The sequence below is a fragment of the Eretmochelys imbricata genome, chromosome 5 (genome assembly GCF_965152235.1).
Source record: "Eretmochelys imbricata isolate rEreImb1 chromosome 5, rEreImb1.hap1, whole genome shotgun sequence".
Taxonomy (NCBI): Eukaryota; Metazoa; Chordata; order Testudines; family Cheloniidae; genus Eretmochelys; species Eretmochelys imbricata.
Genome location: NC_135576.1, coordinates 84,920,362 through 84,941,275, shown reverse-complemented (window position 1 = coordinate 84,941,275; position 20,914 = coordinate 84,920,362). Strand labels below are relative to the sequence as shown.

Genomic DNA, 20,914 nt, shown 5'->3' with positions numbered 1-20,914 from the left:
ATTGAGAAGCCATGAGGGTAAGAATCCTTAACTCTGAAGTGCCTGGCTATCAAAATATAATGTTTTGACATTTTATCATATACGGTGAGATTCTTAAAAAGCCACAGAGTTGGAAGTTTGCATGACAAGAGATACTTAGATGATCCAGTATTTGCATCTATAATTTCAATAACTGTATAACAAATATGTGAACATATTTTGGTCCACTCTGGATCCTTCTTAAGTAATTTTCTTCTCTCCCCTACCCATACACGAATGGGTATGTGGAAGTTCATTATAATCAACAAATTGCAAGGCACTGAATCAGGTCAGGACTTTCATTCTATTTCATTACCCATGTAAATTGGAGCCTACTTATAGTGAATCCCAGAGTATAAATCTGAAAAGTGTTAGTGAGCATTGTTTATTTGCCCCATCCACATTAATTCAGTGTGAGACTTGCAGTGGCCATTCACATCATAGATTATTCTTCTAAACAGTGCATGCAGTCCTCTCTATCATTATGTATTCTTATGATAAGAGTATAGACCAATAACTAGCAGCACTTAGCAATGTATAGCACTTGACCTTTGGAAAGGATTGTATATACTAGGGTAAATTTGATCCTGGTGTAAGCAGGCACTACTCTACTGGCTTAACTGGAATTCTCTGTTTACATTAGGACTGAATTTAGTCCATTAATTAATTCTCTCTCAACCTCTGTGAAGCAGGTATGATTATGTCCTTTTTACAAATAAGTAAACTAAGACAGAGATTATGATGTGCTCAGGCAAGTCCATGGCAGAGGCAGGATTATGATGCAGGCATTGTGTATGGGGCTAGAAGCCAGCATTCTACTAGACTAAATGTGACTAAATATTTGAGAAAAATTCCGGGAAATCTCATCAGTGCTGAACTGTATCCCACACTAGATGTAATCTGAGAAATGCTCTCAGGAAACAGTTGGTTTATCTAATATATTTCCCTGTACCCCCAAATTAAATGGAGATTCCTAGGAAAAAGAAAAGAAATACTTGTGGCACCTCAGAGACTAACCAATTTATTTGAGCATAAGATTTGGTGAGCTCAAATAAATTGGTTAGTCTCTAAGGTGCCACAAGTACTCCTTTTCTTTTTGCGAATACAGACTCACACGGCTGCGACTCTGATTCCTAGGAAAGTGTTGCTGGGGCCTGAAGTTAAACAGCTCAAAACCTGAATATTTTGCAGCCATTAGATTTGAATTCTGATTCTGTCATGGTTATACTGACATTAGTGTTCATGAAGTAACTAGAAATAAACATAAGAGGAAATATTTCTAAGTATTAAATTGCAGGTCTGTCCAAACTGAATAGAAATTGCAGTACTTAAAAAGGCTGAAACTTTTCTTCAGATAAAATAATGCATTAATGTACATTGTTGGCATCACAACAGAGGCAGGAGTTTCTAGTCCAGATGCTGCTTGATCTAAGATTCCTAAATGAAGCGATGAAGTATTGAAAAGGACACTTTCAGTGTTCTGGACCTGAATTGCATTTAAAGGAGGACTGGGTGCTTCAGGGGATTTGGTAACAGGATGCAGACTCCTTTGTCTATAGGAGGCTGGATTTGATCCAGCCCAAGTTTATATACGATTGCTACTATTACTTCATGATGGCTCTCTAGTGGCCTATAGGAAACAAGCTGGTGCTGGTCTCAACCCACTTCTTAGGGAACAGCTATCCATGTAACAAACACTAACTGGCAGCCTCAGCATTGGTGCCAGTTCATTGAATAGACATGGAAACTGACACTACCCTCCTCATTGGACTGGGTTCATCTGGCACTGATGCCATCATTGTGGGGAAATCGGTACTACTGCTACCTGTTCTGGGGATAAACAGAAAACTTCAGTATTCAGATCATCAAATCCTGCTGCTTTCACACTACATTCATTTCAAAGGGCACTGTCTGCTCAAATTTGACCCCCAAATTAGATTTTTCTAAAATCAAATTTCTACAAACCTTGGGCCAACTGGAACATTTCTGGTTTTCTGAAAAACAAATTTTAAAAGCAAATTAGTTATTCCCTTCAGTGTTTTCAATCCAAATATTGCAACCCAGAGAACTTGACAAAGAAATGGATATAACTGATTTTTACTATCCTAGGTGAGAGAGATGCCAAAAACAGAGTTACTCTATATAATATAATATAGAGTATTTTTAAGTCTACGGTGGTATTAGTGATCTATAGGCAACAAAATAGTGTGTGTGTGTGTGTGTGTGTGTGTAGGTAGAGAAATGTGTGTTGAACTCTGGAGTTGCACTCTGATTTAGGTGGAGACTTTTCTAAAATGTGTTTTGAAAAATCTAAATCAGACGCTGAATATAACTGACAATGATCCTAATGGCACAGTTAGCGTACACTTATTTTATAAATACTGTATATTGTTCATTTAATACTTGACCTCAGGGTTTTCTTCATTCTAAAGAAAATTTTGTATCCTTTATTTGTTAGGTAGCTTCTAAATCCTTAAGCTCACAAGGTGGTGCAATTTTATTTTAATACTGATCACCATTCTGCTAGAAAATGCAAACCTTTTTCTAAGTGTACAGATGCAGCAGTTTCTGTACTCTAGAATAAGTATAGGGAATTAAACATCAGGCTGTTGGAGAATTTGTACATGGATCACTGCTTAATACATGTCCCTTTTTTGGTTTGCATGTATTGGCTCTTTTTTCCAGCAAATCCTTCTAGTGTTTCTGCACAGTAACTTGTAACTAGGGCAGGGAGAGAGAAGAGGAGGATACATTTTAGCAGCGGCTGTTTAAACATCCAGCAGATAGCGCTACTACTCAAGATTACAGTGTTTTTGAAGTGAAAGAAGGCAACAAGGTTTTCAGGAGAAACTGGTTACAGTGTATGCAGTACACTGATTTGGATACTTAGTAAAATGACAGGTGAAACTCTTGCTAGTTTTCAGGGTAAGTGAGTGCGTTGAATATACAATGAGTTCACAATACGCTACAACCTGTGTCAACTTTTTAGTTTCCACTAAAACTATTTCACACAGTTACACTTGTGAAAATAGAGGAAATAGATACATGTCTAGTGAATTGTTTTTTTTAAAAAAATCACAAAGCAGACTATAAATCATTCCAAATTTGCACTGAAATGTTGATTGCTTGCTTTGCCAAACTTGCATGTGTAATTTTCTGAAATGTATTAATTGTGTATGAAGGATTAAAACAAAGAACAATAATAAAGTCTTTAACTAGGAGATGATCGCGTGCTCAAAACATTCAATTGCACTCCAGAAGCGTGTGCAAATGGAGACATTCATCTGCAATAGCAGATTGGACGATACAAGAGAGTAATGCAATTGTCCTCTCTTGCCCTCCACCCCAGCAGCAAATCCCCCCCCCAGTGGCAGGTGGACAGTGTTGCTATGAAGAAAAAGAATCAATTGTCTGAACTCCAGACTGCCACACGCCAGACCTCCACTATTGTGCGCTTTCTATAGAAATGCAAAGTAGCAGCGTGTGCCATCCACAATCTGCTCCACACACCGACTCATTATTCATACAGGGCTTGTGTCCTCATTTTGGTAAAGTTTGCAAGAACATTTCTGCAGCAACCTAAATTGGTAGTAAGTCTGCCAAGCAAAAATAACTAGTGTGCTTGGAAAGGAACTCAAAGCATGCAAAATTAGGGAGTACAATATGCAATGATCCACGTGTAAATGTAATTTGTCTGTAATGTAAAACACTCTCCTCACCCTTTAATTTTTATTGCGATTCTGCCCTACTTACTTGTATTGCACTCTAAATAAACCGGTAAGAGTTGCATTGTCTTTATGTTCCCCAATGCAATATTTTAGTGCATTTTGCATAATTTTTATTAAGACGAGGTTCACGGGTTGCAATAGCACCAAACAACGCAACGTAATTTATACCCTTTTTCTGGCTTTTTGTTTAAAAAAAAAAAGGAAAGAAAAAGAAAAAAATTACATCTGCAGTGTCTGCCTGGCAACACCATAACAAAAGCAGCAGCACTAGCAGACTCGAGGCAATCTAATTCCCTCCCCCCCCCACGTGGCCTCCTGGCACGAGCCGGCCCAGCCTACCGCCCGATTATCATAATAATACTCCCTTAGCCTGGCCAATGAGGGCTGCAGAGACTCCGCCAGCTGCCGGCACAGCAGCCAGGCTGCCTATAAATACGGCAGCTGCCGCCAGTCTCCACTTCGCAGTCGCCAGGACCCGCGCAGAGCTCGTCGGGGAACCAGAGCGTGGGATCTAAACGCCGAGCCGCCCCGTGTGGATACGGATACAGATACAGGCTGTGAGACGCGACATGACTCTGGAGGAGATTCACGGCCAGGAGCCAGTGCCCGAGAGCAGCGACAGGTACCTACCCCGCCGGGGCGTGCTGCGGGCGCTGCTGAGCCCGCGGGCTGCTGCCGGGGCGCGGGGCGGGCGGCGCGTGCAGGGGAGCGGCTCCCGGGGGTCTCGCGGCGGCGGGGGCGACACGGGGGTCTCGCACCGGGCCCCGGACTGAGCCGCCTCCCCGCTCTGTGTTGCAGGATGCAGGGCGCCGGCAAAGCCCTCCACGAGCTGCTGGTGGCGGCGCAGCGGCGCGGCGGCCTCACGGCCGGGGTCTACGAGTCGGCCAAGCTGATGAACGTGTGAGTATCCGAGCGGCGGCGGGGCCGGGGGGTGGCGGCGCGGGCTGTGGCCGGCGCGGGGTGCCCGGGCCCTGTGGCGCCGCCTCTAACCCCCGCTCCGCCCCGCAGCGATCCTGACAAGGTGGCGTTCTGCGTGCTGGCCGCGGCCGAGGAGGACGAGGGGGACATCGCCCTGCAGATCCACTTCACCCTCATCCAGGCCTTCTGCTGCGACAACGACATCGACATCGTCCGCCTGCACGACATCCCCAAGCTGGCCGACATCGTGGGGCCCAGCGAGGAGTCGGGGGAGCCGCGCGACCTGCACTGCATCCTCATCACGGTGAGTCCGGGGCCGCCGCCCGGGGCCCTCCGGCAGCCAGCCCAGACCTGCTCCTACCAGGGCTAAAGCGCCCTGTTGCCCCTGTGTGACCCAGGGAGTCCAAATCCCGTGCTCCATGCCGCCTCTGGGTGCAGCAATTAATGGATTGCTGGTGTTCAGCTAATACCACAGATTTCTTTCCCCCACCCCTTTCTTGCTCCATCCTGCCCATTTAAAGAGACTAGTTCACTTTCCCAAAGCCCCAATCTCTTGCTGATCTAGTTTAGTAATATGTACTCATAGAATGTGTTTTGTCTTGTCCGTTCTTCTCACAGAATCCCAATGAGGATGCTTGGAAAGACCCAGCTCTGGAAAAGCTAAATCTCTTTTGTGAGGAAAGCCGAAATGTCAATGATTGGGTGCCCACAATCACCCTGCCTGAGTGATGAAGGTTCAGTGTACTGGAGAGGTTGAAACCTTTGTTGCATTCTCATCATGGTGTTGCACACCTGGGTGAACCAACAAGTTGCTGATTCTGTGGATTAGCCTGGTCAAGAGATCGGATTAAGTCGCTCAGACTGGCAAGCAGTGGGCTCTTGTGGAGAAGAAAGAAGTGAGGGAGAAGGGGGATGTCTCATGCCAGCAGTGAATCCCCACTATGCTGCAGCAGTGGAATGGCTGGCATGCCATGGAGCTGAATGAGTATTGCAAGTTTACAGGAGCTGAAGAAATATTGCAAGTTTTCAGGTCAAGTGGAACTGTAAGAAGGCAGGACAGAAGGTTGGGGAATCTGACAAAAATGACTTGGAAAGATTGGACAAAATATTGTAACTATGAACTGTTGGCACTGTCTATAAAACTTTAAGAAGAAACATTTTGATGGCCTAATAGAGACTTATTACTGTGACAATTATACAAAGACTTTTCTACAAAGACTTATGCAGACCAATTTTATCCGAGGCCTTTGGGCTGCTTTGCAAAACTTGGTTTAATAATGCAATAATACTTTTTATTTATGCTGCTATTAAAGTTCTAATGTTTTTATAATAAACTTTTTTTGATAAATAACTCTGTTCTTTTGCTTACTGGTTGGAGAAAACCTTATTGTCATTTTTAAAGGTCTTGGGCTACCTCTTTCATATCCCTTTACTTCTATAAAGTTGTGCTATAATGAACCAACACATGGAAATTCGCCCTTACTTAAAAATACTTTTACCTCTAAGGGATAGCAGCTGATTGACTAGAAAGCATGGCTATTAAAACTGATCATTTGACCTCTCACTCCTTTGCAGCAGCAGCTGCTGATCACAACAGCTTGCAAGGCTGAGGAGCTGCATGCTTAATGAGCTGAGTTATTATCATAGGCAGCCTTTGTAGTCCACTAGAGAGGAATACCCCATGTGTTCCAAGAGAACATACGTTTCAGACCTCAAGGGTTTTTTAAATATAAAAGGGTTAATTATAATTTAAGATACCAGTATTGGAATCTGTCAAAGTAACTATCTGACAGTAGCCATGAGTAAACTATACAGAAACATTTAAAATATGATGAAAGCCTACATGCCTTTCTGGTTGCATTTAATACTTTATTTAGATTACAAATAAGTAAAGCTAAAACCTTGCAAACACAACGAACATTGCATACATATTTCTGAGGTAATAGCTTGCATCTACTTCAAGCAGTTGTCTGACTTGACTGACTGCCATGTTACCTAGAGCAATAGAAGCTGGGGTTCCCAAACCCGATTGCCTGAATAAAACAAAATCAAGTTCTGGGAGCTATCTAGGCAAAGATGCATGTTTAAAAAATTAACTTGTTACATTATTATGTGGTGTAATATCACTACTTAGGTGTGCTGTTGTCTGAGCATTCAGCAGGGAGATTCTAAAATACAGTAAAAATAAAAGGTACTTGTGGCACCTTAGAGACTAACAAATTTATTCAAGCCTAAGCTTTCATGAGCTACAGTGAACGTCTAGTGGGCTGTACCTACTACATGCTTACAAAAGACAGTTGTGAAGTTGCTGGAAAAATCTTTCTTAGGAGAAGAGCACAGGAGAATGACACACACAATCCATATTCTTATTTTAATAGCATTTATGCAAAGTATGCTAATGCATCCTGTGACTGTAGGTGAAGAAGAGAACAAGCCTGAACTGTAGCATTAAGTATCTTTCAGGAAAATAACTTCACAGGTGTCAGCATAGTTCCTCTATTAGTTGCTTTGCAAGTGACTAGCATTTCTAAGTAGAATAGTTCAGGTGTATGTGTATTTGAGGATTTCATTGCATCACCTGCTCCTGCTTCCATTGTTCTTGATAATGGAAGTTCACATTCTCTGTGGTTTCTCTATTCCTATGATGGAATATGTTCCATGTACTCATTGCTGTGCTTTATTGTCATTGCCATTATGTGGTATGATAGAGCATCATAATGCAAATAGAGTAACTCATATTCCTGATACAAGTAACATAGCAAGAAATATCCTAAATAGTTTTATTCTGTGAGGAATTACTCTGGTGAAGTATACATTAGGCTTCTAAGTTTAATTAATTTATTTTATTTCTGTGCTACCCTTTCCTATGGATGGTTTTACGTGTTTGTTTCCTATAATATGGAGTATTTTAAGATAAATAGAATAGCTATGGTTAGCAAAGCAGGCTGTTACATCTGTTATAGAACTTTAAGCATGTTACTCTTGGGACACAGTTGTAAATGTCTGGTATTTAAATACTGTAGTGCATTAAAAATACAAAAGATAAAAATAAGTGTTGAGGAGGTGGAAATTTTAAAATTTTATGCCTCCACTTGCACATGTTCTCACTTCAAAAGTTACTTTTAAACTAAGGCTTTCTTAGTATTATTAAGGAGTGATGTCTTTTCCATCAGTTAAGAAGAAAACCTACTCATACAGCACTAGTGCAAAGGAGCAAAGATTGCTTCTAAAGCAATTACCTTGACACATATGAAATATCAAGTCAGTTTTTCTGCATTAACAAATATATGCTCTTTTGTTTTTGAGACTCTTGCAGGTCTGTGGTAGATTTCTAAGAAGTAGCACTCTTACATAATCAGTATGTGGCTCAGAACAGCTAAAAATGAACTGTCCTGACATCAACTTTTATGCAAAGTGTGAGCAGTAAATTATAGCCTTGAATGGTTTAAACAAGCTGTTGAGCAGATAAAACTGAACAAAGTTCTTACATTATAGACATTGCATTAAAATGAAGAAATAACTTGGCCAGGTTGGACTGTGTGTATAAGCCATGGTACTTATTAGGAGAAAGGTTTAGTTTATTTTATTTTAAATAGGAAAGCAAAACAACACTCCTAAAACTAATTTAATCTACAGTAACTGCTTTAGTAGCTATGGTGAAAATATATTGCGCTTCAGACAATAATGAAACAAGCCCAAATCAGCACTCTAATTTTGAAGTACACACTTGGAAAAGAAGGAGATGATTTTGCACTTACTTTCATTACAAGTTGAGAGGCTGCCCCGGCCTCTCTGTATGTCTTGAAAATTGCAATTTGTGCCTTGTGAAAAGTATATCAATTCATTTTTTTGACCCATATGCTACTGAAAATCTTTCTGGTTTAATGCATTTAGCTGGAGTGCAAATAGCGGTAAGCCCAATTTAGCTTGGGTTTGTTATTAAAATGGCCCGTAGTGATCAATATTTACTGCATAGCAATCAAATATATGCAGTTTATGAGATACATACTCTTGCAAATATTTCTAAGGATGGACATCACTTAACGTGGCAAAACTTCAGCAGCAGTAATCTTTACATACTCAAATATATTAATCTGTGAGAAAAAACTGTACAGTTGTTATAAAGGTACAATGTATGTGTGTCCTTAGGTGTTGGTGGGGCTAAGGCCCCTCAATAACACTCCATCTGTCAGCCACACTGTAGTATCCATAATGTGGCTTACTGTAGGGCAGCATTCAGTACCACTTACTGCCACTGGATAACTCCAGGAAGGACTGGAGCTGCTTCAGTCCTTGAAGACTCCAATACATCTGGCTGCCATAGAGAGACTCCCAATAGGTTGGACAACCAGGAGCCCCTGCAAAACATGGGCAGCAGGTTAGTCCCACAATGGCTGAATTTTGCACATGCTTCTTGGAGGTAAAATCAGTCCCTTGTTGCCTTTGATCCTTTGGTGTATCACTGCGGGCTGTGGGTGGGTTGGAGTAGGCTGAGCTGGGAATAGAATGAAAATGGGGTTAATGAGGAGGGAGCATTTGGGACCGGTTTACTGAGTTTACTTGTTCAGTTGTGGGAGAAGAATAGGTTTTGGCACCAAAGATATCTTACCTCAGGGAGGTTCAGTAGGAAAAGGATGGGGTTCTGAGTAGTGGGGAAGTTTTGAGCTAAGAGGTGAGGGGAGAGGAGAAAATCTCTCCTTGCACTTCTCTTTGTAATTTTCCTCCCATGGGTGCTGCATGATGGTCAGATCCATGTATTTTAATAATATTGTAAAATCATAAACATTAAAAGATAAGTATTATTACATCATTATGACTGTATTCACATCCTACATGCTACTGCAATAATATTTGTATGAAGTATGCCTTTTGAGGCATATGAAAACTAATAGCACTCTGGTTATTAATATCGTTGTAAAATGCCTATGTTAACATATGTGAAGTTTTGAATTCCCTCTGTATGATGTTCCTGGCATATATTTAAGACCAGACAGCCTAACCTAGGTAAAGGTGATAAACAGGACTGCCCTAAACAAAGGATTAGGTGGGTTTACCTCAATTTACCTATTTTCTGTAAACACAGCTATTGAGCTAAACTAGTGGGGATTATTCTGAGCCTGAACTCAAGAGACAGAGAATTAACGTGGCTCCTGTGCTCCAGAGAGAGACACATGCAGCTGAATCCCCGGAAAGCCTTCTTGACTTGTAAGACAAAGACATCTTTTTGGGAATATAAGGAGGAGAGAGAGTTTCCATCTTGTTCTTTCACATTATGAAGACAAAGAAACCAAATGATTTGATCTCTGTGATGGGTAGGCCAGCCAGTAAAAAGCTGGAAAGGAGACTGGGACTGAAAGAAACCATCTTGAACAAAGACTGTAACTTCCTAGATTAAGTCTGACTTTTAGATGCATGTTTTCACTTTTATTTGCTTGTAACCATTTCTGCCTTTATTTCTTTTACTTGGTATCGCTTAATCCATGGTCTTCTGTTAATAGACTTGTTTTGTTTTTACTATAAACCTATTCACTTCAGTGTTTGAAGTTAAATTGATGGGCTGTGATGTACAGACTCTTTAAAAAAGCAGCAAGCAATGTTTTCTGTGGATGCATAGTGGCAGTGGCTCTGCATTGGAGAGAAATATCTCTGAGGAATTCAGGGGCTGGAGTTCACTGACTGTTACCAGCTATATGAAGTTTGGGTCAGGAGAGCCTTGAGGAGTTTGCTGGTGAGGAACACAGACTAGTGTGACAGGGAGCTGACACAGTCTAATCACCCCACCAGCAAAACTCTTGCTGAGGCAGAGAGATGTAACACAGTGACTCACAGTTCTGAGCATCCCCAACAGCATGCTTCAGTCATCTAGTCAATTTCTCTGCTAGTGCAGTTGTGTACTTGGTGCCTTGTTCAGTCTAGTTTTAAATTTCTCAAGCAATGGCGTTCCATTACTTCCTTTGGGTATCTATTCCTCGACCTAACAGTGCTTACTGTCAAGAAAATTTCCCTGATATTTTCTGTTTTCCTTAATTACATTCACTTATGCCTAGTTATACTCCTGTGTATCACTCTAAATAATTCTCTCTCTCTCTCTCTCTCTTTGGTGTTTACACTTTTCATTTCATTGTTGATGGTCATCCTCTTTCTTCTTAGATGCCCAACTGGTGTATATGGTCCTTAGCCCATGGTACTTCTGGTGTGTATGGTACTTTGTTCTTTTAACTACTTTTATATCCTAATCAAAATATAAAACATATACACATACATGCATATGGGACTAAGTTCCTGGAAGATAATGCTCCTAACTCCGCAATTGAATGGGCAGTGTTGGAGGGCGGAAGGGAAGTGTATCGAGAGAGATATACGTAGAGATCAGAATAGAATCACATTGCTGTGGAAGCGTAGTGTGCATAGTGTGCTGCTCGATCTGTGCAGATGCTTGCAGACCTGTAGGAAGGGGTATGCTTATGGCATAAAGATACGTAGTTAGGAGAAAAGACGGGCGGGTATCCTGCTGTCTCAAGTCTGTAAAACTGGTGTGGTGTTAAACTACTGTAGTTGGAGGCTATTTTTATTAACTTATGCTCTGAAGGGAGCCAGTCATTGTGGAAATGTTAAGTGCCGAAATGTTCCAAGGTCAGGACATGAAGACCAGATGCATTTCAGCAAATCCATTACCTGCCAATCCTCAAATCCTCCTGTCAAATGAAAACAGCAGAAAGTGGCAAGGTTACAGTGTCAGGTGTACAGAATATACATCATCGCTGGAAACAAGTGCAATCATGTGTCAGCAGGAATTAGTTTGGGGGGTAAGGGGAAGGCATGTGTGAGTATTGTACTCCTTGAACGGACATACAGTTACAGAGGTCAGCCATGCACATGACTATGCCAGGAGATCCCAAATCCACTGCATATGTTAAAGCAGGGGTGACAAAATCATAGACATACAGAGCTGGCATAATACCCAGGGAGGAGGCATAATTAATGCCATCCATTCTGCAGACTGTAATTAAAGATTGGCCTTTGAATCCTTCTCATTTCCCATCCACTCCATCATTACAGAAATGGTTTGCTTGCTTGTTTGCTAAAGTTTGGACAAGTGATGACAGGATATTGGAAGAGCTGGATAAATACTGTTACTATTTGCTAAATGTCCTGCAGCAAGATATATGTGCAAACATTGTTTGAGATATTAGGGATGTGTTGGTGTCTTTATCTGCATGGAAATCATGTTAATATAATTATATAAGCTCATAGACATAAAAATATGCTGTGCTGAGAAATCCCAAACTTTCTTCCTGCACTGGCATTTGCCCACCCACATTTCTAGAATTTTGCTGGCAAGAAAAGGAATGAAATGCTCACCAGTGTGACAATGCCTCTTTGTAGAGCTGACTGAAGATCTACTTTCAGGATGTGATATAGGCACACTGGCAATTATAAACTATTTTGTATAACGCAGTTGGGCCACAATCTTCTTTTATGTTTAAGCATGGTTATTTCTGAAGTGTAGAGAGGGCTTTAGAGATAACAACTGAGTTTATTAAAATAATTATAATATTATCTTCAGGGAGGACTGAAAAGAGTGTGAGGGGAAAAATACACTTTCTACATTATGGAGAGAACAAGTTCTATTTGGTTCTGGAGAAACTTCCACTTCCTAAATTCTAAAGCAGGATACCCAGTAAGTGAAACCCAAGATGGAAGCATTACGTTATCAGAAAAAAGTCTTATTGTTTGATCATATGCTGAAGTTAGGGTTTTGCTTCAAGCAGCTTAGGTCAGAATTTTCAGACTTGGGTGTCTAAAATTAGTCTCCTCAATCCACATTTAGGCACCTATGTGAAAATTATGTGATTTTCACAGGTGCTCAGTATCCACAATTCTCATTGAAGTTGGTGAGAACTAAGGATGCTCAGCATGTCTGAAAATCAGTCCAGGTGTTTAAATAAAGAATTAGGACCAATATTTCCAATAGCGGCCATCTCAAGTTGCACCTCCATCCACATTTAGACATGTGTATATATAAACACTTAAGAGTCCAAAACCTCTAAAAATTAGGTTAGCTGCCTAAATATGGATTTATAGGCCCAAAGTTAGGTGTCCCAATTTGAAAATTTGTGCCATAAGCATTTCTTGAGTGTCATATATACTCCAATTATTTGCTGATTAAGAATAATTATGTAGAGGAAACACAACTTAAATTATGCTACAAAATCTGCATTATCTTTACTTTCCCCCTTACAATTTCTCAAGGTCTTTTCTGTGGGTTAAATGGTCCCACGGGTAACAGCAAATTCACATCTCACTATTGTTTTGATTTCTGTAATTACAAATCATTGTATTTTTTCTAAAAAGATAGAAAGTACTGTTGGTGGTTTTATGTCTCTAAATGTCTGATATTTACTAAATGACAGTAAGAAAATTTGGATGAGTTGGATACATTTGAAAGGGGAAGGATGCTAGAGTTTCACTTTTTCCAAAGGGTCAGTAGTAAGCGTCATTAATACAAATGTTCTCTGTCTTTCACACTGCTTCATTCTTGCAGCATTACAAAGTACTTCAAATAAAATACTGGGAAAAAAAAGGTAATAACTAGGGCTGCATGGTTTGTACTAAATTATTACGTTGCTGGAACATTACACTTTCTGGAATGCTGGAGAGAAATGATAGATCAACTGTGCATAGTCTGCACCGAGTTAAGAATCAGTCACCTCGTTTCACTCCTTGGCTTAGCCTTACACAGGTTCACAGGCTGACTAAGTCAAACTGACGCCTCCCATGTTTTAAAACAGGCCCTTTATTGTGCTTAGGTGGCCTGTTTAGCAGGAGGATGCTGTCTGGCTATTAAATGTGATTACAGAAGTTGTGCCAGGGTTCAGAACCACCTGGCTTACGAATGTGGCCAAAAAGAGGGGTTGGACCACATGGTTGTAGCCAGCGTTTGTGAAAGGGATCATCTTTCAACACAAAATCTGGTCTCTGTAACTGAAATAATTTTAGCAAAGTTCAGTTGTTGCCTGCTTGCTTTTGGAATTTCAAAAAGGCTTTGAAATGTATTGGATTTCCATGTGGCCTGGACTGGAGTGCAGGTGCAAACTTGATTGAAATGGTTAGGTACAACATTTTTAACATTGCTATCAGATGCACCCATTCCATTTTTACACCTCTTCTGAATTTTGTAGGGATTTCCTGGTTTCAGCTGGTATGTTCTGCAAAACTACCATGCAATTTGTTAAAAAAATCCCTACCTAATTTAGGGCCTGAGGCTGAGAAGTGAAAGAGAAATCTCTTTGTTAAAATGTTTTAACACAATAAATAATATTATCAATCATGACAGTAGCTCATATATAGCCCTTTATATTTTTAAATAATGGTAAACATATTTCAGACAAGTTTTCAGAGGGTGCAATGAGTTTGCCTAAATAAAACACATGTATCCCCATTGTGTATATAAAAATCAGCTTTTGTGAACATGAGCACAGATTTGTACATGCATAATGGGTAACTGCATGTGCACATGGGAAGTAGATGCAGTATTACCCAGTTTGCACACAAACATGCATTTGGTGTTTTGCCAGTGCGTGTACTGCCCTGTCCTTTGACAGGAGAAAAATTACCAGTGAAAAACTGCTACAGAATGGAATTCCCTTTTGGAAATCTATCTTTTGCTAGATTAAAAAAACATGAAATTGTGTTTTGATATGCTGGCTCTATAACTAATTCCCTCTTGAGCAAGTCATAATAAATTATAGTGATACATAGAAAATCCAAAAGGACTATTAAATCCTTGTACCTTCCCTTACCCCACTTTTATCTATGCTCATGGGATCTGGACTCCAGTTTAGAAGAAGAATTTATGTGTCATGCTGTGCTCCTCAATAATTTTTAATTTATTTGCAACTAGTGACCATGATTTAGTATTTGACATACTGCAACAGATGGGGTAGCAAAGAATTTACTCATGGGAGAAAGGAACTGTCCCAATTTCTGTTTCATGCAAGAATATTTCACGCAGAGCACTTAAAGGTACATTTTAGAGTAACATAATATATTTTTTGACTTCCTGAATTGCCACTGTATGGCTGAATATTGAGACTAAAAGGGTGCTAACATTTGCAGGGTGTCTTGTGTGCCTGAACAGCCGCAAGATCTAAATGGTGCTTTAGTTGGGCATGGCAGAATGTGGAAGCAACTATCTCCTTATGCCAAGCTCGTGTTATGTGGGAGTAGGAAAGATATTTGAAGAAGTTAGACCAAGTTATCTGCGGTTTTGGTTACAGTGGGAGGTGATATAGATCTAAAACGCAGCCAGCAACTGCTACAATGAAGATCTCTGATAGGCTCTCATATTTTTTACAAGTCAGCTGCAAATTCATGTAGGAAGCTCATGCCTATGGAACTGAAGTCTCTGTCTATCAAGATATTTTGCTTATTGTGGTAAATATTGATGGTCCCACTGTTCTTTTATCTTAATCACTAATAACCTACTAACTGCCTGAGCCTCTGGAGTGCCCTTTTAACTCGGTTGTGAAGGATTAATGCTGATAATAAAACTACATGTGCCAGACCCCACCAGGACCCTGCAGAGGAGATATGGTGCTTGAGTGCAATTGTCCATCAGAATTTAGTGTATTGCTATAGTGTTACTTCCAAGTCTTTATTGTTTAAGATATTTTGTGAGCACAGTTTTCCTTCCCTGGCTTCCTATTGGCAAAACTCCTAACTTGTCACCTTGGCTGCTGCAGAACCAAGTTCAATGGAACCAGTGGAGTTCCATCATGCAGGAAAAGCTGGGGGGAAGGTGTCTCAGGATTTCAGCAGCTTGCCAGGGAGTTGTGCACCCCCAGCTCTACTGAGGCTCCCTGCATGAATACATGCAATGGTTGTTTGAGAGGTGTCAAAAGAGAGACTGGCACAGGCTGGCAATGCATCAACAGTCATTGCTCTTTGAAAAGCAGGTATATAAGGGCACTGAAGGCTATTCCAGCCGTAAGGCTGCAGAAGTGGCCACAGATCTGATTTTCTCTCACTCCAGATCCTGAAGAGATCCTGTCCTGACCACATAGAAATCCCCAGCACCCCACCCCACCCCAGCTGATTTGTTTTTAGGTTAAGAACAGAATTTGCCCCTTAAAATGGTTGAATTTCCAAATACTCCCTGAAGCTATGCAGCACATCCGAAGAATAAGAGAAGTTTGAAAAGGATGCAGTTACTGCCATGAGTTGGCTATAAATTTGTTTTGCTGGGAAAGTGCTGGAGAAAGCAGCCACCTGATTCAGCTTTTGCTGTAGTATTTTAATCTGCCAGAGGCACTTTGTTTACTGAAATGAAAAGTGAATATAGCTGCAATGGAAGTTAGCAAATACACTTACTTAAACCATTGGGAAAGCTTTTCAGTGCAATGTGCGTCAGCTGGGAGGGCTGGTACTAGAAACTAAGGTTTCTTTGTTTCTCAGCAGCAGATGATTTCCTCCCTTAGGGCAATTATGCAGCCTAATTGCCTGTAATAATCATCCCTGTTAAAAGTGTGCTGCTGCTGGTACTTATGATTTTTAGAAAAAGCATTTCCCTACCAACTTTCTGCTCCCAAGTACTAGATATGGGTGCACCAAATTTCAAGAAATCCAGATAACTTTGAACAAGATAGCAGTTGTTACTCCAGCACCCATGATTGCTACTGTGATTATTGGAACCTATTTCCTGTGGTAGCAAATCCTTAAATAAAAGTCTTTTACAAATGACATTAGTTTCAGAAAAATGGATAATCTGATTTATTAAATGTGTCTGTTCCTAAAAGAGTCACGTGCTAGAATTTTATCACTCCAGTTAAGCATAGTTGTCTGACTGCATTATTATTTTATTTAATTATCTTTAAATAATTTTCTTTAGGCTAACAGATTAGATGTACCAATGGTATGCCTTGCCTTTAGAAATATTCAAAACTAAACTGAACAAGTCAATGAAAAATATGGTGGGGTACAATTGTGCATGAGCAGGAGGCTGGATTAGATGAGCTAATAGGTATTTTCAATCTATAGTTTTTATGACCTTAGTTAAACTATAGCTGTCTTATCTTCAAAACAGTTGTGGTTCCAGCAGTATACCATCACAAATCTCTCAAAAGTATGTGTCTTAGACATCCCTTAAGTTTTGGGTGAGCAACCTGCAACACAGCAGCAAGCATGGGGAGGGATAGCTCAGTGGTTTGAGCATTGGGCTGTAAACCCAGGGTTGTGAGTTCAATCCTGAAGGGGGCCATTTAGGGATCTGGGGCAAAAATTGGGGATTGGTTCTGCTTTGAGATGACCTCCTGAGGTCCCTTCCAACCCTGATATTCTATTAAGTTAACACATCAGGACAAAATGCATCCTTTGTGTAACTCTGTTGACTTCAATTACAGCAGGGATTAATGCATCTTGTTGATTTTAAATAACATTGATCATTGGTATTTGGTGTTCTATTTGTACAGTAGCTTAAAGGGAAACAATCAACTCTCTTTCATTTACCTTTTGACTCAGTCATCGGATTCCTGCTCTGACTACAGATGGGAGTTGCCTGGGCTGTTTTTGTTTTTTTTCATAAATACTGACCAATTTTTAATGCTCAGTTTCCTGTTTTATTTAAAGCCAACCAATAATACTATGTGATTATTGTGAATAGACAAAAAGGGCCCAATTTCAGATGTTATGTGGGCCCTATGGGGCCACTCAGGAAAGTTAATCTTTTACATCTGCTTCCAAAATAAAGGTTTCCTCCCAAGAATTCAAGGCCTTCAGATTAGTCTGATAAAGGTCACATTTTAGGAATCTAGGAGTTTATTATTGCTCATTCAGTAACAATGTTTGCATTTCAATATGTGTATTTTCATGGTAATAACTTTGACTAAATCCATAGCGTGTAATGCTTATTATTACCACTGAAGCAAACAAAGCTAAATTTAGCAGCCTTATTACTGCCCAGGATAAGTAGTGAGATTTGGTGCTCTCATCTTAAGCCAGTCACACTTTATTATTAACTTCAAATACAAAGTGCCACAGTAGAATACAACTTTAATTTGAATAGCATTTTCCATGCAAATAGAAATTGTGTCCTGAAACACTTTGGAGAATTAAACACTAAATACTGGCCAAGGGAGAGAGGAAATGAAGATGTCTGTGCAAGGGGAAAAAGAGATTGTTTCATGTAAGATTTGAAAATGGAAAGAACAGAGAGAGAACGAGAGAGAGAGAAAAATAGAAAGGGCATTCCAGGCCGGAGGCGCTGCATAAGACTAGGTTCTGCTATCATCAATGGCCAGAGTTGTGTAAATGGACAGAGAAGAGATGAGTTTTAATGCTAGTCAGAATTTTTTGAATTTTGAAATTTCAATGGGAAAATGAAGAAAAAAATGAATATTTTGGGGGTGAACTTTACTTTCTGTTCTTGGATCAGATCTAGTTTATTGCTTGATGAGTAGAGGGGTCAGGAAGGACATCAGAGTCAATAGCCCTGATACTGGGCTGTGACTGAGGAGTTCACAGAGCAGCTCAGAACAAGGTGATGCAAATCAGGCATTAAAATACCTTTGCGGTCCCCCAGTCTTGGGAGGGTGATGTAAATTATATCAGCCTGAGGGCTATTATATTGGCTGCCAATACCCACATGGAGCTGTTAGATAACTTGGGATTTACTGGCCATCTTTTCCATCAGCCATGCCCTTATGCCAGCAGCCAGGATGGAGGAGATGGAGGTGTATAGGCTTTATACTCTTTACAGATCTCCTCCACTGGGGTAATTCTCCCATGGCCAGCTACAGTGGCTTTTTGACCATTTTGACTAGCGGAGTAGCCCTAACCCAGAGGAGGATCTAGACCTTGTTGTGTGAGGTGTGCTAAGTCTATGGTTGGTTTTAAAAGCAAGGAGAGCACTTTTTAACTAGATCCTGAATTGAATGGGTAGTTACTAACCAGTGGAGTTGTATGAGGATGGCTTGAGGTGGTTATTGTTCTTTGCATCTGTGAGAGGGTGTCCAGTGGAATATTGCCCATTGTGTCTCAAAAATAAAATAGTTCATTTGTCGAAATGTTTAATGGTGGAGGCCAATATGTGCTGATGTGTCATATGTACACAAATGTTCAGAATAGGTGCCATTGTCAATTGTGCTGGGGGAGGAGAGGTACATTTACTGGAGTTCAACAGCTTCTTTCTCCCACTAAAATGTATAAGACAGTCAGGGTTATTCTGGGCCTTATCATTTTACAAATCTCCAGGAACACTAGAAACATTAGTCATCATCATGTGGTTCAAAGAGAGATGCAAACAAAACTACACAGAGTTAACTCTGAAAGGGCCCTTATTTTTTATATGTAGAAAACAAGTCTCTTATTATCAAAACTTTCCTCTAAGAAAAAGATCTCTTACTTTCTCTACGGTGGATTATTATTTTTCAACATAAACTGACTAGATCTACATGTTGAAAATACTGAGGAGCCCCACACTCCCATGGAATGAACAGAAAAATCTAATGACTGGATTAGAAAACACTCAAGATTTCTCTGCTATCATTTATGGAGCTGCTAATTACTGAGAAGATAGAATGCTGTTGAAGAAATATTAAATTTTGCAGGAGTTGAAGGATTCTTGGAGCCTTGGTTAGAAATTCCTTCATGGCTGTATTTATATGATGGGACATTATTACAGAGTGAGACCTTGGGAAAAAGAAACTGTCACTGAATGAAGTTTTGCAAATTGTGACCCTTATGCAACTTATATAGTGAGCTGTGTTACTGAAAAAGAAAAGACATTGTACTTGGCCTTTATAGCTAACTGAAGATATTGGGCCAAATTTATCCTGGGTGCAATTTTACTGAAGTCAATGGAGTTACACCAGAATTAGGCTCATTGTGACTATTTCCCCTAGAAGTCTGCAGGGATGGAATGCTTCTGAGCCCAGTAAGATTTATAGCTTCCATGGCTTTCTCCGCTATGTGTATGATGAGGAGTAAAACATTACTAACCCATGAAGAGGGTGACCTCTAAATTTCACTGTAAATGTAATTATTGTATCAATGCAGTCCATTGCACAGGAAGAGTTAAAACATTTGGCAGCTAAGCATAGATGTGTTCCCTTTTCAGTGAATAGTAGCTATAAACTGAGACTTGTCCCTGTTTATCAAGTAGTATTAAAACATGGTTCACAGAATTTTATCTCATGGTTTAATTGCCTTTAGTTTTATCCAGCTGCTACTCCTCCCAGGAGCTGTCAGTTACCTTTTCTGTGTGTTTTTAATTAGAGACAGCACCTCTGTCTAGATATTGAAATATTATTAGATTTTTCCCTTGTTATATTTAGCTCAGCTTCAGAGGAACAAGATCATGGACACCTGCTGATAAAATTTTTCTTGGAATGAGTGATGGAAGGAAAGAGTGAAGGAAGGGGGCTTCCACTTGAAGCTATGTAGACATTTTTAAGGACAGGAAATTTTCTCCCTTTCAAAGGTAGGGCCTGACCTTTGAACACAGTGCATATTATTACAAGGAGTAGTAAGGGTTTGGGAGACTGAGCCCTTAGTGTGGCACCCATGCTGAAAACTCTACATTTTTACAGTTACCTTCATCACTGTTCTCCCTCACCTCATAATGGAAGATTAAGCAACAAGCATGTATAGCATGTTAGCATGCTAATGCTGCTCCAGCTGTGTACACCCACTCTCTCTTTCTCTCGTGTGCAGGCCAAAAAAGGACAAAAAAGTGGTCTGCTGGCTTGGCAATAGAGTAGCAAAAATTAAGAAATGAAACAGTTAACATTAAAGACAAGTAGCTAATGTGCACATAGCCCCAATCTGCTCATTTTCTTTGAGCGCTTGATGGGGCTAAAACGTTAAATATATTTGAAATCAGAATATCCGTTGCTACTAAAACTGCAGCTGGAGTCAGTATTGAGGAGTATGAAAAAATTCTACTTAAAATATAATAGGGAATATTTATCCTCCACACCTCTGGATCTTCATAAAGAGAAAAGAGCCCTTTTCTTCCAGACCCTGAATGAGTGGGCTAGTGAGTGTAAGAGGGGGTGGCAGAGGCACCACCACCTTCTCTTCCACCTCAGCTTTTGTTGAAAAACGACTGCCCTGGCTTAGTCACCTAACTCTAGGAGAGGGCTCATGGCTGTGAATCCGGAGTGGAGGGAGGGAGGTGCCTGAGTACACTGGAGCGGTGGGGCTCAGGTCACGCCCCTCTCCTTTGCATTTCCTATTGGCTGGCTAAGGTG

The 20,914-nt window shown here is 40.3% G+C and overlaps 1 protein-coding gene across 1 annotated transcript; it reads left to right on the top strand.

The window, feature by feature from the left end:
• Positions 1 to 4,291: 4,291 nt before the first annotated feature.
• On the top strand, positions 4,292 to 5,393 carry GADD45G (growth arrest and DNA damage inducible gamma). Its single transcript, XM_077816372.1, has 4 exons — positions 4,292 to 4,368; positions 4,545 to 4,646; positions 4,755 to 4,968; positions 5,283 to 5,393. The coding sequence occupies exons 1-4, from the start codon at positions 4,316 to 4,318 to the stop codon at positions 5,391 to 5,393; spliced, it is 480 nt and encodes a 159-aa protein (XP_077672498.1). The 5' UTR covers positions 4,292 to 4,315.
• The last annotated feature ends 15,521 nt before the right edge of the window (positions 5,394 to 20,914 follow it).

Coding starts and splice junctions, on each gene's coding strand:
- GADD45G (XM_077816372.1), top strand. CDS start 4,316: ATGACTCTGGAGGAGATTCACGGCCAGGAGCCAGTGCCCGAGAGCAGC. Junction 4,647..4,754: donor TCGGCCAAGCTGATGAACGT/GTGAGTATCCGA, acceptor TCCGCCCCGCAG/CGATCCTGACAAGGTGGCGT. Junction 4,969..5,282: donor TGCACTGCATCCTCATCACG/GTGAGTCCGGGG, acceptor TTCTTCTCACAG/AATCCCAATGAGGATGCTTG.